This window comes from Heterocephalus glaber, unplaced genomic scaffold (genome assembly GCF_053883595.1).
Source record: "Heterocephalus glaber isolate CG9 unplaced genomic scaffold, H.glaber_assembly_v1.0 deba00001729, whole genome shotgun sequence".
Taxonomy (NCBI): Eukaryota; Metazoa; Chordata; class Mammalia; order Rodentia; family Bathyergidae; genus Heterocephalus; species Heterocephalus glaber.
In genome coordinates this window covers 2846429-2865460 of record NW_028258440.1, presented here as the reverse complement: position 1 = coordinate 2865460, position 19032 = coordinate 2846429, and the positions used below count along the sequence as shown (strand labels likewise).

At 42.0% G+C, this 19032-nt stretch overlaps 1 protein-coding gene across 2 annotated transcripts in view; it reads right to left on the bottom strand.

Annotated features, from left to right (window-relative positions):
• Frmd7 (FERM domain containing 7) overlaps nucleotides 1–19032 on the bottom strand; it is a 46376-nt gene that overhangs the window by 15057 nt on the left and 12287 nt on the right. Inside the window, exons 2-5 of one of the 2 annotated variants that reach the window (XM_087199867.1) lie at nucleotides 5879–5983; nucleotides 5035–5077; nucleotides 2740–2773; nucleotides 195–292 (exon numbers count right to left, since the gene is read on the bottom strand). In XM_087199867.1, coding sequence (XP_087055993.1) covers nucleotides 195–292; nucleotides 2740–2773; nucleotides 5035–5077; nucleotides 5879–5983 — 280 coding nt within the window. Of the gene's footprint in view, nucleotides 1–194; nucleotides 293–2739; nucleotides 2819–5034; nucleotides 5078–5878; nucleotides 5984–19032 lie in introns of both variants that reach the window. The other variant, XM_087199866.1, reaches the window with a different exon arrangement.

Sequence of the window (19032 nt, the reverse complement as noted above, 5' to 3'; positions counted from 1 at the left end):
CCTTGCCCTGCAATAGGAAGTAGTAGAGAGAAAATTTGAATCCAAACCCCAGTGGCTACAATGAAGCAGTTTTTTTCTCCTGTTTCTCTCCTCTCCAGCTCTGACACAGTGAGAGGCATGTTGGAGGTTCTCAGCTCCTTTGCTTGTTTCTCTACCTGGCTGAGGGGGTCCCAAAGCAGAAATTTGTTACTTACATTGTAAGATGTGAGAAACCATCATCGCTGCACAGTTGTCACTGCATGGAAGCCTTCCTACAGCCAAATCCTTCTTTATCTGAAGAGTAAAAAGATACCTGCAAAAAAGTCAGGGGTAACCTCATGACAAAGAAACAGAAGGAAGAAAGAAGCATTTCCCTTCTCCCAGAATAAAGACGATTCAAGAAAGGAATGGAACCCCCAGTCACATGCCTTTCAGGGATGGTGAGTAATACATAGGCTTTTCTTCAGCCCTAAGCCAGCCCCAGACCACAACCTGGCTGATCCAGCCTTTTGGCAGGTTTCATAGCCATTGGGAATCTCCCTGGCCAAATCCTCCTGCCAACTTGAGGGAGTTGGCCAACTATCCTCTGGTGGTTTTTGCCACATTGCAGCAAAGCCACATGCTGAGCTAGAGAGGAAAGTAGACCCAGCAAAAATGAGTACACAGGAGGCTAAGCCTGGCAAGCTCAAGGCCCTGAGTTTGATCCCTGGTACCAAAAAAAAAACAAAAACAAACCAAAGTGCTTGTCAAGCACTCACTGTTGCAAATGAGGAGGTGAGTAGGGCAAGAAGATTACCCCATTTTACACCTATGCAAAGAGGGGTTAGGTGATTTTGACAATGTCCCATCACCCACAGATAGTAAAGCTGGCTACAACTCAGCTCTGCCACTGAAACCAGGCTACTTGCTGTGCAAAAAATCAAGGGTCTGGGGCCATGCTCCTGCTGGTGTCATTCTCTTTGGCGGCACTGCTATCTCTGTATCACCAGAGCTCAGCACAGTATTTTACACAGAGTAGGTAGGTAATTAAGGCTTACTGAATGGAACTAAGCCAGACTGACATTTTTCCCACTGAAGCCTCAAGGACCCATAAAATGCAGATTGGTATCCAGGGATCTGCCTAACAGACAGCATTTGTCTTACACATATAAGGCTTTATCAAAGGAAAATCAAATTGGAAAAAAAATGTAAAACAAAGACTTGACCACTAACTGCTTTCTTCCGTGATTCAAAATTGGTCCCAACACTTTATGTTACACATCAAAAGTAGACTGAGTATTTACTGTGGGGATTTCCCTATGTAAAATGTGATCTTCTAAGTAAAGTTCTATTTGAACATTTTGGGTAACCAATTAAGCCTTGAAGGCAATATGGTGGATAAAATTAATTGCAGATGAGAGACAGAAATTAGAGAAAAAAACTTAGCAGGTGATAATCCAGTTTACAAAAACATTAATCATTATAACCCTTCAAACTGTGAGCTCCTCTAATGCATTAGAAATGATTCCACTAGAAAAATTCCATTTGCACACCACTCTCAGAAATTCATGTATTGGCCTCAAACAAGGCATCCCCATAAACTCAACTACAATTAAGTATTCTTAAATGGACAAATGGGGAAAAATCAAAGGAAACCTAACTGTGACCATTCAAATATAGATGTACATGAGAATAATCAGTCCTGTTGCTAAAGGGAAAATAAATGTATTTTGCTCCTAGCAAGAAATAAAATTTCTTGTCATTTGACACATTTCTTGCTGTGAAGAGGGTGGCTGACTGCTATAAATAACAAATCCTTGCTCTGAACAGCTGATGAACCATTTATCATCGCATTGATTTTCTCATTTTTTGAGAAAGTTTATCTCCATCAAAACTGGTCGTGTTTAGAACTCAGCTGAAATGGGTTGCCAAATGCAAACTGATATAGATACCAAGATATCAAGTTATCTGGGAGAGTGGCCTGCAACTCACAAGTGTGGAGAGAATTGGGAGAGAAAGCGAGAGACAGGAGCTTATACAAAAGTGACTTCTGCAAAGACCCAGAGGGAAGGCCTCCCTGTAAAAAGGATGCCCTGAGGATGCCCTGGCTATGAACCATGAAAGAGGGGAGATATTGGGGAGAATAACTGCCAACATCCCATGATCTTTGCCAAGTCACTTTAGCTCCCAGGACAAGATTGGTCATCTGTAAACCAAGAGGGCCGAACTAGGGCATCTCTTAGGTCCACTCTGTGTGTACAAGCCTAAGTTGAGAAAGCAGAGTAAGGCTTTAGGAAGTGTTATATTGGCATTATATTTTTGTAAAAGTACTTTCACATTGTAATTCTGAAGGGCATTTTCCTAAGTACATATATCATCATTTCAGAATACTTTACTTTCTACCCCGGAGATACACCCTCATACACTCCCCTATCAACGTCTATGGAAATCAGCTGGCATCATAGCTATGCTGATTGAGACACAAACACCATGGAAAGAGAGCATGCTTGTTGTCACAGCAATTAATGGCATGTCCACTAAGGGGTCACCCAGTTCTGCTACCCCCTCTGGAACACCACCCCACTTCTCCCTGAAGTTCTAAACTTTTGGAAGATAAACACCTTGGGGGCCAGTCAGGCCTTCCTTCTCCAGTTTCTCACCATCTCCTGAGAGTGACTTAAAGCCAAGCCTTGCAAGAGGCCAGAAGCCCCTTCCCTGATAAATGGAAAATGATGATTCTCAAGTAACATCATGCAGCAGACACACAGATAGGTACCATACCTTGTAAGTTCTTCCCGAAGATGCCCGGGGTCCACTGGGAAAAATTTCACCATAAATTTGAAAACAACCTCCTTAGGATCTTAAAACACAATATCTCCATAAGTTTTATTTAAATGTTCATCACAATAGTTACAGGTCTTTACATACATGCGCACACGCAAGCACACACACATACACCCACACTCCACTTCCCTCCCCTCTCCAATATTCCTTTTATTTTAAATTTCATTTTTTCACGTGTGTCTGGATTGTGTCTCTATGTGGACAGCAATTGAAAAAGTTCTCCCATCCCTTTTCCCTTTTTTGTTTCTTTTTCTAAAGATGTGCCCCTTTGGATCTTGGGACAATAATGTTAAGTAACATAAATAAGACACAGAAGGCTAAAGAAAAAGAAGGCTAAATATCAGATAGTTTCTCCAATATGAGAAACCCAAAATATAATTTCAAGAGCAAAATAAAAGAGAGATGATAGGAAACAGGGACGTAGACTCTGGGGATGGAGAGGGGTTTGGGGGAAGGAGAGAGAGAGGAGAAGGTAAAAATGACCAAGATGTGATATATGTATGTACCAATCCCCCAAGATGAATATAATTATTATGTATCATAAAATAGACTAATAAAAAAATAAAAAACCGTACCCCTTTGGGACCTACTGTGTACTATTTTGAGGAGTGTCCCATTCAGAAAAATATGCCACTTGCTACTTGGGGCTCTGCATTGCTGCCTGAGAAAAGGGCCCAATTTTACCTGGGGTAGATGAATTTCACTTGGCTTCAGGAGCTCATAAAGGGAACCAGAAGCGGTGTAGACCAATGTCTCTATCGTAAAACATATATCTAAAGACTGCATCTACTCTCTTTCATCCCTACTTGGATTTGAAAATAAGAAACTGGGGGCTGGGAGTGTGGCTCAGTGGGACAGTGCTTGCCTAGCACGCAAAAGGCCTGGGGTTTTGTTCCCAGCAAAGCAAAAAGAATTTTTTGCATCAAAATTAACCACATAATTGCAGCATTATCATTCATTCAATAAATACTCGCTGAGTTAAGTTTTTTTATGTGCCAAGTATTAGGCAGTTCCAAGTCAGATAGGACAGACAGGTAGACGATTATACCACAAAACGTTCCTGAGTACTGGGAATCACAGAGGAAGAAAAGAGTTTGGAGAAGGTCCAGGAAGTCCTCCTAGAGGAGTTGACACCTGAGTAGGGCTACCAGATTTAGTGAATCAAAATACAGGACTCCAGTTCAATTTGAATTTCAGTTAAACACTATCATAGGATGTAGTTATAAAAAATTCTTTGTTTATCTTAAATTCCAATTTAATTGGGCATCCTGTATTTTATCCTTAAGCCCTACATCTGAGATTAGTTTTGTCACAGTCAGAAGAAGAAGGAATACAAACGGTTAGTGGCAGGGGCAAAGCTAGAAAGGCAGTAAGAGTCCAGTGCTTTGAGTGTCCGGTGAACAAGACTGGACATTACTCTAAGGGTCATAGGGAGCCATGGAAGTGTTTTAGGTAGGAGAGTAATGCAGTCAAGGTAGCATTTTCAGTAGATCCCTCTGGGAGTAATATAGGTGATGGATTGGGAAGAATCACTTTAGAAGCTATTGGAATAACGTGACAGATGATCATTATACAATGGGAAGAGACAGAACTATGAGAAGAACCAACATGTGAAACCCAGGTAAGGGAAGAGGAACCAGGAAAAAAAAGACACTGAGACAGTGTTTCTCAAAGTGTTGGTCCACCTGCCTCAGAAACACCAGTAAAATTGATTAATCATCCAGGTTGCTGGTACCCCACCCAGGAATGAGGGTGATCCTAATATACGCTGAAATTTCAGAACCACCACCATCAATTGTCAAATACAAGGGGAAATAATTTACACTTAGTGGGCACCCCAATATGAACTGAAGCAAACTGGCAATGCTTGTGATGAGCTAAAACGAAAACGTCTTCAGGCAGAGGGCAAATGGCATTGCAGACTGACTTAAGGATGCTTGAAGATTGGCAGTGGGGAGCATGAGATATATTCCTAAAGCCAATCCACAGAGTTCTGTAATTACCAGTGTTCTTCACATGTACTCAAAGATCCAGCAGAATGAGCTCTTTCATCTCAAGCAAAATTAAAACAATTTTCTAAATTGCTAAATGTACTGAATGTGTGAAGGATTGAAATAATATATCAAAGCCCTCCCCTCATATGTAGGTGAGGAATTATGTAGGGTTGCTGAAATATGTATTTTTCAAATTTTAAGGGAGAACTCTATTCCCTTTGTGCTTTTCCATACTTACTTTTTACTTGCTTTGTTATGGGCTTCAGAAGTTCCAACCAAACCTGAAATAACATTAATGAAAAACCTGATAGAACATTGCATTGAGTGCAGTAGTTTTTTCTGGTTTTTTCGTTCCAGATAAAGGTCAACATGAAATAAACAAACAGCAGGATTATTTAGATTTCTAAAGGTACTTGGAAACATAGCAATGTCAAAGAGATGACGTACCTTCACCACATTCAACCCGCCTTCTTATATTTTTCCCAGACAGTGAACATTGTTGATCTATAAACTCTTTGTTGTTGACATTTGAATCACTGTTCCCCTGCCCCATTAGGATGACGGAAGTGTCACGTACAGGGCTCATTAGTTGCTACAAAGACTAACGAAGGCATTTGGCTCCATATTTGAATCCTGCCTATCCCAAATGCCAGCTTAATAGACCTAATGAGCCTTTTGGGGAGGAGCCAGAGTGCAGATATCCCACAGCAGGGTCTCATGGAAGAGTCTCATGAACGTTAGCCCCCGAGGATCAGGAAAGGAGATTCCCCTGCATATTCACTGGTGAGGTCAGGGGTTTTAATTCTCAGGGTTGAGGTCCAGCCGCTGGAAAGCCAAAATAGATAAAGTGCTGACAGCTGTTCACAGGGATAAAACAGTGAGTTATGGGGTAGAAAGAGTTTGTGTTTGGCAAACTGTGATGATTTTTAATAAATGAGGGGGCGAGTTATTAAATTCAATAATTCTGAAAGGGCATAAATGGTTTGTCATCTTTCAAATTGGGTTGATCCTATAAATCTAGATGCACACTGCCTTTAGAAGCAATTCTAGACACAAACAGCCCTGTAATAAAACCAACTTACATTATTTCCAGAATGGCTGCAGAATTCTAATCCAAAATATTCCTTTTCAGCAAGATTGAGGTGGCTACAACTCAGGTTAAACAGGGCTTTTCCAGATGATTTTTGCTAAACAAAACAAAGAGATTATAGCATAGTTTGTGTATCTAATCTGGCATTGTCAATCCAGTGTGGAATAAAGGAACAAAGCAATGAGACTCTTAAAGATCTGTTTCCTTTAAGCACCATTTAGGGTGCCTACAGCTGTCCTACTAAATGATGCAGAGAGTGCCACACACAGACCCGTGCATCTATCTATAGATGGTTTAGTGACATGCCAAAAGAGCCCTTAGAATAACGGACCCTTTGGGAAAAGACCGCCTTGCACTTAACCATGGCTAGTTCTCCAAATTTCCCCTACCAATGGAAATCTTTAGTCAATGCATCTCACAGGCAATTTGAATGATTTTCCCTAAATTGACAGATCCTTTACTCAAGAGAGAAATCTGACCCTATTACTTCCCTGCTTCAAATCCTCTGCAGCTCTCCTGCACCCCCACAGGGGAGGCTGGCATGCCGGCCCCAGCCCTGCCTGCTCCTCAGCCTCATTGCCTGCCCTATGCCTGCCACTCTCCCATCTCATGATCGCAGCCTGCTTGCAATTCCCCACACCTGTCAAGTCCCATATGCTCTGTGCCTCTGCTGCTGTCAGCCCTGGCACAGCTGCCCTTCCCACCTTCCCTGGCTTTAGCTGACTCCTACTCACTCAGCTCCCTGTCCTTTCCTGAGCAGGCCCCCTGCTTGCCAACGCCCTGCCTTACCTCAAACACGCACTTCTCCCACTTAAACTGATTTCCTCCACAGCAGGGACTGTGCTTTCTTATTCTTCTTACTGACCAGGCTAACTCGGAGCCTGGCACAGAGTAGGGGCTATGGGATATTTGTGATCCGACATGAAATTGGTCAAATTAATCATCTGACTCTGAGGAGATTTCCTTTGTCGGCTTGACCCAACAAATATGCACCCAGCATGCTTTGTTCACTAAGGGCACACATGGTGTTTTTGTCTTCATAAAGCCCCCTACACACACACACACACACACACACACACACACACATCACAAAGCAGTGCCTTTCTTAGCCTTTTCTGAGAACAAGAGCTTTAAAGGGCTCTCCGTGAACATCTCTGAGCTGAGCATGGCCGGCCTAATCTTCAGCCACCGCCTGCTGCCATTGCTGTTGCAGGGAGGATGCTGATGGGAAAATTGGGCCCTGGCTGATAGGCACAATGACACTCTGCTGAAAACCCCTAGTTAAAGCCAAGTCACGAGGTGCCCTATTCCTGCAAAGAAAGAAGCCCTGTGCCGGGGAAACGTAGCTGGAAATCACCGACCCATAGAATTAACAGCAACCTTGAGAGGTCAGGGAATCCATCCTCTCCACCCCCACCCCAAGGCAGCACCACACTGAACAGAGCCCACATCTGGGATTTAATAGCTTCCAGGAAGGAGGCTACCTCAGCCCCGTCTGTCCCCGACTGACCAAACATGCAACCCTCTCCCCCTGAACTTCCCTGCACTCGGTTACACTGCACAGAGCTCCACCAGCTCAAATTCATGTGGGTTTAACCGGGGCCCTATTTTTAAATGCAAATAGGCCACAAAAGGTGAAACCCATTGCATCCCTAGCACCTGGAAAGACAGCTGCTATACCGAGGGAAGGGCTTTGATTTACTGCAAGAGATCACAGTGGACTAAGGTCCAGCAAAAGGAAGTCAGCACTGGGGGTGGGGGTGCCAAGGACAGGTGAGGGTGGTTGAGGGAGGGGGTGTCTAGTGGGGGAGGTGTTTTCTGTCTATGAGGCATCTTTGCCTAGGGCAAGTGCTGACAGACCATTCCAGGCAGATGATGAAATCGCTCCTATATGTAAAGTCCTCCAGACAAGGAGATGCTACAGGATTTTTATTATGAAGAGAGAGAGAGAGAGAGAGAGAGAGAGAAACAGCAATACTTTTTCCCACCAAAGAAACATTTCAGTCACAAGGACTCCACCATAGACTACAGGTTCTTTGCAACCAATTCAAGAAGCTCAATGTTTTCTTTTTTCCTCTTCATTTTTATTCTTATTTCCAACAGAGACACTTAAACCTCCTTATGCTGTCACCTTCCACATGTTTGTGTGCTTAAATTTTTCTGTAGTCACCAGGAATAAATATATAGCAATACTTGTAAGGTTTCAAGTCAAGGGTTTCTCTTTGCTCCTTCCTGTAAGATGCAATAACATGTTTATAAGAATAATCCCCTCATTCTTCCATTGCAGTAAATGTTCTCAAATGACTCTAGACGCCTTTGGCATTTATGTACTTGGAGGTCAGGCGCTCACATGGCTCAAGCTCTCCACCCCCATTCCCAGGACAGGCTTATTTCCCTTCAATTCTCCCTAGGTTGAAATTGGCCAGCCTTGCAGAATGAGTTGCATAATAGTTATGGTCTTGGTTCTGTTTCAACATGCAGCTTCTAATTTTTTTACCATTATGATCCAATGCCTCAATTTCTATGTTATGATTATCTTTCTCATAATATCTCCTTATGTACAACTTTACTAATGTTCTAGACTTCTAATTCTCTGTACAGTTGCTTGCTCTTGTTTAAATCAGCACATTTCAACATTCTGATCAACCTCCTTCATGAATCTAAATTTCATACCACCAGTCAGTCCTCCTGCTCAAAGAATTGAAACTCTGATCCTGAATTCTGTCTTTCTCTCATCTCCTTTGGATTACAAGAGAGCAGTGTCTGATATATATATATATATATATATATATATATATATAGTGTATACTATTTTAAAATCTTTTAGAACTTGTATTTCTCTTGTCTAATTTACTATAACCATTGGACACTGATTTGAATCCTGGGGATTGAAACTCATCTCCTCATGGAAAAGATAATATTCAAAAACGCTTGCTCTAAAACCCAACCTACCCAGCTTGCTATGCACCTACGTTTGCCATATACCAATTTTTAAAAATAAACCTAGATTATAACTGTCTTAGTTACTTTTCTCTCATTGCTGAGACAAAATACCCAGCGCCCAAAGTTATAGCAGGAGGGGTTTGTAGATGTTTTAGTCCATAGTTGGCTGGCTCCAAGGCAGGGAGGCAGAGGGCAACTGTTCATGGTGGCAGAAGACACAAAAGCAACAAGGGAAGGGGTAGGACAACACAGCAGAAATAGTTCATGGTGCCCACATGGTAGCAAAGGCAACAAGGGACCATAATAGAGTCTTTCTGCCCCTTTTATTTTATTCAGACTACTTAGAGCTGGTAGCACTCAAACCATTAATCCTATTGCCCTCGGGCCTAGACCCACCATAAATCAATCACACACTCTAGATTCAGCCACCTCTAAAAAAGCATGAGGCTTTGGTGGGACACCTAAACATAAGGCATTACTTAATAATAATCTTGCTCTACTCTTCAACTGGATGAATTGGGACAAATCAGATAGCTCACAGATTCATCTACCTTTTCTAGGTATCTAAAGACAATATCCACATGTTTGAATACCTGGCATTAAACACAGTGACTGGTAAAAATTGGACATGCAATAAAAATTTACTGAACATATAGATCAATGGACCCAATGGACCCAAACATTTAACTTGAACCATGCATATTAGTATAATGGTTTTCTTAGGAGGAAGATCAGTCACTCTGTGATCCTGGGAAAATTACTGAGCCTTTCTGAGTCTGATTTTACTCACCTATGAAATCGAAATAATAATGGTATGACAGTATCTCATAGGGTTGCTCTGGGGGTTGAACACCGTAATTTACATTAAGGTCTTAGTTCAGTGCCTGGCACATCATATGACATAAGCAATGCATGTGTGTAGATAAATACAGTGATGTGAACATATTTGTGTCTGTTTTAATTGTTATTGTAAATGTACAATTTAATTCTACTATGTATATCAAAAGTTGCTATGAACAGTAAAAGCATGAGTTGTTTCTATGAAAATTAAGTTGATCTGTTTATAAAGACTCAATAAGAGGGAATCCCTAAAAATATGCTGTCAAATTAGTTTTGTATATGACAGCAGTAAAAGATTGGAAGAGACAGTATATCAAAATCTGAATGGATTCTGTACCCAAATTGTTTCCCAAGCAGCTACATTCATTTTCTGTTTTAAATCAGCCAACACTGAAAATCACAGATGATGCAATATATGTGTGATTTAGGAAAGACAGACAAAGGAGAATGCAAGCAGAAGTCCATACTAAAAAAGAAAAAGCCCAGGCCTTACATAAAAAAGACTGACATATGAGCATAATGGTACATTTTATGTTACAATAAATACAGTAGTTTAAGGTGTATGTATAAGATTCATTAAGGGTCTTCACTTTAGCAAACTATATTATTTACCTGTCCAACAATGACCATGAACAACATTAGAAAAAAGAGATTCTAGAGCTGGGCATGGTGGCATGCGCCTGTAATCCCAGCACTCTGGGAGGCTGAGGCAGGAGGATCACAAGTCCAAGCCCAGCCTGGGCAGCTTAGTGACATAGAAAGGCCTTTTCTCAAAATAAAAATGGGCTAGAGATATAGCTCAGTGAGAAGACCCTGGGTTCAATTCCTGGTACCTCTCCCCCAAAAGAGATTCTAATATATCTACATACTGATTGCAAAAAAACCAAAATACAGACTATACAATTAAGATTTCAGAAATCAATAGACTGGAACAAAATATACCACATTATTAATGACAGCCCAAAAGGTTATTTTTACTTTTTCCTTTTATTTATTATATTTTCCAGAGGTACAATTGATACTATAAATGTTAAAAGCCAAATATCATAGAATGTATCTTATAGATACTTCTCTTTTTTTTTCAGTGTTTATCCTGACATTCAGAATACTATCATGCTGCCCTTAGGAGATTGTTCTCAATGTCACAGATGATAATCACTCATCCTCCTCTCTGGTTACAGGTCATTTCTTTAATCCTCAAATGTGATCATCTTAGTCAGCAGGACTGCATAACAAAATACCATCGACTGGCAACTGAAGGAAGAGAAATGAATTTACTCACCCTTCCATAGTTTGGGAATCTGACATGAAGGTGGCAGGAGAGTCAGGTTCTGGCAAAGGCTCTTTTCTTGGCTTACAGATGGCCACCTTCTCCCTACGTCTTCACCTGGGGCTTAAGGACAAGATCACTTTCTCTTCTTGGAAAGCTACCAATTCTTTTGGATAAAGATCCCATCCTGATGCTCTCATGTAACCCCATTTACCTTCTAAATGCCCTCTCTCCAAATATAGTCACATTGTGGGCATGAGCTTCTACGCAAATCAGTTCATAGCAATTCCCCAGATTGATAGTCACTTTAGTTACCATACTTACTCTTTATCATTTTTGGCTATTCTCAAATACTAAATATACTTTCAAATAATGAAGATATGTGAGGCATTTTGGAAAGAATGCATCCAGTTACAAAAAGCCAAAGAGGAGTTCCAAGAATGTGCTGAGCACCGATAATAAATATTAGGAGGCAGAGCATCATGGTGGCTAAGAATATGGGCTCTTGGGCCAAACATACCTGAGTCTAGTTTGACTCCTGTCCCTATAGAGAAGTGGTCTTGGGCAGGCTGCTTCATCTTGCTGAGTCTCAATGGTGAAATGGAAGGGTCAGAAGCCAGGCACAAATGGCCACATATTATATGATTCCATCTGTTTGAAATATCTAGCATAAGGAAATCCATAGAGGCAGAAAACAAACTAATAGTTGGCAGGGGCTGCAGACAAGAAGGTGGAATGGGAAGTTACTGCTAGCTACCATAGGGTTTCTTTTGGGGGGTGATAAAAATATTTGGGAAGTAGATAGTTGCACAACATAATGAATATACTTCAAAACATTTAGTTATACACTTTAAAAGGATGAATTTTTGCTATGTGCTTTGTATCTCAATTTTTAAAAAGTCATAGTGAGCATCTAATGGATATATTCATATAAGGTGATTTCTATGGTGTCTGGCCCAAAAGAAGAACTCAAGAGTGTTGACTATTAGGGAATGACTATATAATTCCTCAAACAAATTTGGATAATTTGAGGGTGACAGGGGACATTAATAATAATTATACTGTCACAACAGGATAGTCATGAACAAACCCAGATGTATAGTTGCCTAATCATTAGCATTTGGACAACCTACAGTGTCTGTTTTGAGAAGAGTGGTATTTCTTTGAATATTCAAGACCTGGAATGTAAGGGATCACTTCCACCGCTATTAGTCTCTCCTCATAGAAACCTTTGTCCTCCTATATATGCCTTTACTCTTCTGTGACCCTTTCCAACATCCCTTCAATTCAACATATATAATTCAACACGTATCATTGAGCACCTGCTTAATAGTGCCAGGTACTTTCCTAGTCTCCAGGAAGACTATGGTGAAGAAGACACATATGTGACCACAAAGGAACACAAAGGCTTGCAGCCAAATGAGGCTCATCAGTGGTTCTTGTCAGCTTGGCAAAAGGCCTTTGTGGAGCTATGTCTGCAGGGGGCAATACAAGTTCACACCCAAAGGGCATCTAACCTAAGAAGAGGGTACAGGGGCAGTACAAAGGATTTCTAATGGAGGGCCAAGTAATCAGAAGGAAGCAAGAGTTGGAGTTAGCCATATGAAGAGAAGGAAAGGAGGTGGTTCTCAGAGGCAGAAGAGATTCGAAAACCTGGTGTGGACAATGAACCTCCAAGCAGTTCAGTGTTGCTAAAGGAGAAAGTGAGCTACAGTGGTTGGAAAAATGGGCTGGAGCCATACATACCAAGGAGGGCTGGAAGTTGAGGGCAGGAATGGGGAATTCCCATCTAATGGGAATGGGGGTAGCCAAATGATTTGAATCAGGGAATTGACATGGTTAGAGTTGTGGTTTAGAAACATTAGCCAGGGGGCTAGGCATTTAGCTCAGCAGTGCCTCACGTACCTGGCAAGTGCAAGGACCTGAGTTCCATTCCCAATACTGAAAAAAAAATCTATCACTTTTGCCAGAGGTGGCCGCTATAAGAAACATTAGCCAGGAAATTGTTGGGGCATAGCTTTTCAAACTAAGACGTGTGTATGAATCACCAGGGGGTTTTGTTAAAATGCAGATTTAGATTCAGTAGATGTGAGGAAGGAGCAAAATAGGTGACAGGTAGACAGTTTGAGGCTGCTGTCACTGTTCAGTTCAGAGAAGATTGTAGCCTGAACTAAGCCAGTAGTGGTGACAATAGAAGAAGGTAAGATGTGAGACATGTGTCCGTAGTGGGTGCAGTAGAACTTAGGCAGGTGAGAGAAAGGGAGAAGCCCAGAGATGCTTGGTATTCTATCTGCAGGCTTTAGAGGCTTGCTCCCCTTTCCCCTTCTGCCAGGGTGAGGGTTTTCACACACCATAACTGAGCTTGGGCTTCTTTTGTTGAGCAGTATAGAGGATTGAACCTAGGGACTCTAAGCTACATCTCCAGACTTATTGATTGATTGATTGATTGATCAATCGATCTATTTAGTTATTTAATTAAATTTTGAGATGGGGTCTGTTATGGTTTACATCTAAAAGGACTCCCAACCCCCCAGTGCCTCTTGTCTTTGGCAGGTGAGTGCATCCTATGAGCAATATACTCGGCTTGTTTTTAGGAGGGTGAGTCTGATCCAAAGAGGCTTGGCACTGTGTGTGTGACCCAGAGGGGTGTATCTCCCTTCCCTGCTCCACCCTTTACTCTCTGCTTCTCTATGTGAGCAGCTTCTCCTCTCCTATGCTCCTCTGCCACAAGGTCCTGACCTGGAGCCAGCTGAATATGGATTGAAACGTGAGGCAAAAGAAACCCTCTTTAAATTGTGGGTGTCAGGTACCACATCCCAGCGATGGGAAAGTGACTAAGACAAGGTCTCACTATGTCTCTCAGGTGGGACTCAAACCTGCAACCCTCCCGCCTCAGTCCCCCAAGTAGCTGGGGTAACAGCTGTGCACCACTGCTTCTGGCATAAGCCTACATTTTGCAGTCTTTTGTGCCTTCATGCACATGCCTGCTGTTTATCAGTTGGCTCACTGACCACAGCACAGCAAGGCACTACCCAAGCAGCTTGCCTCCATCCCACCCACACCTTGTTGCGGAATTCTTCCCACACTGACCTTCCCACCAGTAGGAATGCTACAACATTCCTCACCAATCTGTGCACATAGTTGTGCCCCTCTTTTGCCACTCCCTACTCTTTGCCCAGGTTTGAAAAGAAAATCATGGCCTGACATATTTAAAGCTAACATAAACTGATAAAACATCCCTTTAACACTCCACCTCTAATGTGTTCACTATTTCATTTTATAGTCACCCACATGGCATGGTCTTTACTGTCCTCAGAGCATCTTCATGTGTGATCTCTTTTGCAGCTGACCCAAGTCATTCATGCAGCACTGGCCCAGAACCAGCTTTTTTCATTTATGAACACATGGCCAGTTAGCAGCTTTGTACAGATAGACCATTGTGAACTAGTTCCTTCTGGCTACTCTTCTCACTAATTTTCTGGGTTTTTTTTTTTTTTTTTTGGTACTGGGGATCAAACTCGGGACCTTGTGCTTGTGAGGCAGGCGCCGGAACCACTGAGCTAAATCTCCGGCCCCATCTTCTTACTAATTTTCATTTCTCCTTTGACTCTTCAAATTCTGAACTCTAAATAGTATTTTGGAACCCGGAGCCAGTAGATCACTCTAGGGAGAGGATCAGACTTACGCTAAGTGGAACAGAAAGTCTCGAGTTATTTCTGCATTTTGGTAACAGTCGGTGAACTTCCAGGCTAAGCATGTTCTCAGTGATGCTGGTTTAGCCTCAGGTGTGAATCATAGTGGAATCTTGTTCTGCATCTGGGTTTATACTCTGTCACTCCAATCCTTCCCCCTGTTTGTGAACAGCAACAGGCTTGCAGCTTATTTGCAGAGAGCTTGGACTCTCTGAAGGCAAACCTTCCTCTTATCATCTATAGGCTATATCCAGAAATCTCAGAACCCCCTGAGCATTAAGCCTGGGACTGTTTTTTTTTTTCATTAAAAATGCAAACATTTTGACATTTAAAAACAAGGTATTCATGTTATATATTTGCCAACAGAATCGGATGCAACCAATTTTCTAAGAAACAAAGTGAAATAATTTCAATAATTTGAAAGTTTGCACTATGTAAGCCACTCAGGGAGCTCCTTTAGGGCAGGGCAGGAAAATTTCATTGACCAGGCTGTAACCTTTCTGGGGGGGGGGTTAACTCCTGGTAAAAGGAAAACTGCCAAAGGCCTTGAGAGGGTAATTACCATGTAGCAGCAGTTCCTCCTAAAATGGAGCTCTCGCTGCTGCAGGCAGTCTGGTCTTTTAGCATCTGGTGGAGAACAAGGTGCAGTTACACATCAAAGAACAAAGAGTAAGTAGGAAGTCGACCAAGGCCCTTTTCCCAGATCGCCAGGACTCTGCCCTAAACCCTGGAGGGAAGCACAATTTAACTGTGTACTTAAGATTCCCTGGTGGGGGCAAGCAAAAAGAACAACCCTTATAGCTGCTTGTGCATGCGGTAAAATTCACACCAAATTACAACTGCTTTTTATTTGATTTCTGAAAACATAAAGCAGTTCAAAGCCACTGCATGTGTGAAAGATGAGAAGCTTAAAGTTGCTTGGGATTAACCGCTCAGAAAGAGTTCCAGCCCACATGACTGTCCTGCAGGGTCCTGGAGAATAGAACTGAGCAGCTGACTGACCAGCAACCCTCTACCCTCCACCATATTGATGTGATGACACCAAATTACGAAGAGAATTCTAGAATTAGATTACCTAGTCTAATACCTGATAGGTAATACTTTCTGGCAGACATCCTTCCAAAACCACAGGGAGTGATAATGTGTCATTGCCATGGGCCTCATGACCTGGACAGGTTACATCTGACTCATACTCTTTGCTAGAGTGGTTGGAGGGAGTCTAAGTGACTCTCACCAGGCAGCATTACCCTTTCTACTAAGGGGAAAAAGAAAAAAGCCACAAGATTACCACCCTAATAGCAACCTTGCCGCCACTCCTGGGACGCTGAAATTATCATGCCTATACTGGAAAGACTGCTGCAAAGTGACAGTGTAATAATAGCATTCTCAAGACAGTGTTCCCAGTCTTGTCGAAATTACTAGCTGCCCTGGGTAATTAAAACAATTATAATTGTTTGTTTCCATGTAATGCTTTAGCACTAAATCTATGCGGTGTGCACGGTGCACAACCAGATTCTAAATGGTAGTTAAAATTTTCTCTTAAACTTGAAATTGAATCTGTATACATCCAGCAATGACACAATGGAGATCATCAAAAATCACTTCCTCCCAGCTCCTCGTTTTACAAGTGTGAGGACTGAGATCCAGAGGAGGTAAGAGACTTGCCTGTAGTCTTTCAGCAGGTGAATAGCAGACCTGGGGATGGAACCCAGGTCTCTTGGCCTCCAGTAATAGGCTCATCTCATTACATCATGCTGCCCTTACACATAAAGGAAAAACTACTATCTAGGTAGATAAAGGATAAGAAAGAAATAAACACCCAATTCTTGCATGTGGTGCTGGGGATGGAACCCAGGGCGACACACATACTAAGTATGCACCCTACCATTGAGCTGTACCCTACCACAACACTTGTAGTTTGTTTTTTTCAGTCACTCTTCCTGTTCATACTCAGTCTGTTTTCCTGCCATTATCATCTTTTCTCACCTTTGGACTGTATTGTTGACTGTCTTTTCTCTCCTGCCTATTCCTCCGATGCCTCTCCTCTCCTTTTCCTTTAGCTTCCTCTTCCTCGCTTGCTTCCTGTTCCTGTCTCTTCTTTCCTTAAATCAGCTTTGCTCCATTTAGAAAGAGTGCTCGCTCTGTTGGCCAGATGGGCTGTGAGCAGGTTGGGAGCCACTGTGTCCTGACAGCTTGTGAGTTTCACAGGAACACTATAAAGAACCCCTTAAAGAATAATGCCTTTTCCAACATTTAAGTCATAGGAGGTCCTGAAACCCAGCATATTAGGGTTAACATGGAAAACAGGTGTTGACTAAACAGAAAATCTTTTTGAATATATTCCAGAAACTATCCCAAACTAAGTGGAGTGGGAAAGTGCATGTTGAGTTTAGGAATCCATAAGAAAATAGTATTGCAATCTATAAAGTAACTTCCAAAATGTTAAAATCTGCAATGGAAGTATAGTTCAAATTAATTTTCTTTTTATCAGAATTTTCTAATGTATTACAAATAACTCTGGTTGTATTGTTTATTGAAGTGGTTATGAGAAATGGAAAAACAAACTAAGGACTTCTAACTGATGAGCTCCATGAGCCGTGTGAACTATCACTCATTGGGATCACCCTGCCATTATTCATCTCAGTCCCTAGCCCTTTCAACACCCTCATGCTGGCCAGGTGTGTTTGCGTGTCAACACCTGCAGACTACACTAAGGGACCAGTTCTGCCCTGGAGCAGGAACCTTACAGGGGGCCTCTTCCTCAGTCTCCACTTGGCTCCTTGCCAAGCTGCACATTTGCAGCAATCACTTAGGACCTATCATTAAAATTGCTCTTTTCCTACCCAGACATCTGGCTGAGTTTCTGACCCTTGTTCCCCTATTTTCTTCACTTGGCTTCTTGCTGCTTGGTACTGACTCGGACCTATTATCACAGCCTTCACTGAGCTCTGCTCTCCTCTTGACTGATCACCACATTTGTCATGCATGCAGTAGGTGCTTCATAATGATTTGCTGAACCAGTGGCTCAGCACTATAACTTAACTCAGGTCTGCTTGCAGCTTTTTTTTTTTTTTTTTGAGACAGGGTCTCACTATGTAGTTCAGGCTGGCCTCAAACTCACAGTGTAGTCCCAGGTAGCCTTGAACGCATGGTAATACTCCTGCCTCAGCCTCCCGAGTGCTGGGGCAATAGGCGTGCGCCACCACACCCAGCATACTTGCAGTTTTTTTGCCCCTTCCTTACAACCCACACTGGCATAAAGCCACCCATGTTCTTAGTGCTAACTCACACATGTGAGTCTCAGATTAATCTGGGCTCTATAACCAAACCCTAGGAGTTACATGTTCTTCTCAGTCTGGCCTAGTCTGGGGCTGGCCCCAGGTTGGGGGCCTTAGCCACCATCCTGCCCCAATACTATGTAAGTATGGCACCTCTATTGTTAGTGTATATAGTATAACTCAAAACAGTTGAGTGGGATTTTCTAGTTGTACCCTAGTGCAAGCAAAACCAAGCACAATGTTATTTTGCAGGACAGAGTATTGCACCCAGAGGCACTGAGCTATATTCCCCAGCCCTTTCTATTTTTTATTTTGAGACATGGTCTCACCAAGTTGCCCAGGCTGGGGCTGAATTTGTAACCCTCCTACCTCAGCTTCCCAAGTAGCTGGGATTACCCCACACATGGTACCCAGAATATTTTTAATTCATATATTTCCTTTAACTATTAAAGGCTAATAAAAAGGCTAATGTGAAAGAAAGAAAGAGAAAGCATGGTTTAACTTGCAAAATGTAGGATCGCAGACAACCCGAAAAGGGGGTAGTAGAAGGATTTGCAACTTATAATCAATCTTTAGTGAGAAACTGGGGCCCAGGAGATACTAAACTTTGTCTTAAAATTAGTTGCACACTCCCAATGCAAGTTTTCCCAATACCTTTCTCCTATAATTGCTCAAGTAGAATTATTTGTGCAGAACGATCTGATTAAGCTGACTCACTGCTATTTATAAATCAAAACCAAAGATATTCCTCTCATCTGAATGTTGAATTTGACATTTGCTTTTCCCAATTTAGGAGGCTCTAATCCGCAATCCTCCCAATACAGAAACGAACAAATATGTTCACTGTAGTGGCCACAGAAAGACTTGGGGAGCCCTCCTAGATGATTAGGTATGAGGATGATCTCTCCTTTGTTCTTAGAAGACTCGCCATTGATCATTTGTCATCTCTGGGAACCCCATTTTAAAAAGTCAGCAAAGGCTAACTGTGACCATACACTTTTACATGTGCACAAGGATGGTGTAGAGAAAAATCCTTCCTATAAAACATGAAATGTTTGTATCACATTTCTCCTGACCTAAGATTTTACTTCCTAGAATGTTTTATCAGCAAACTGACATTTTA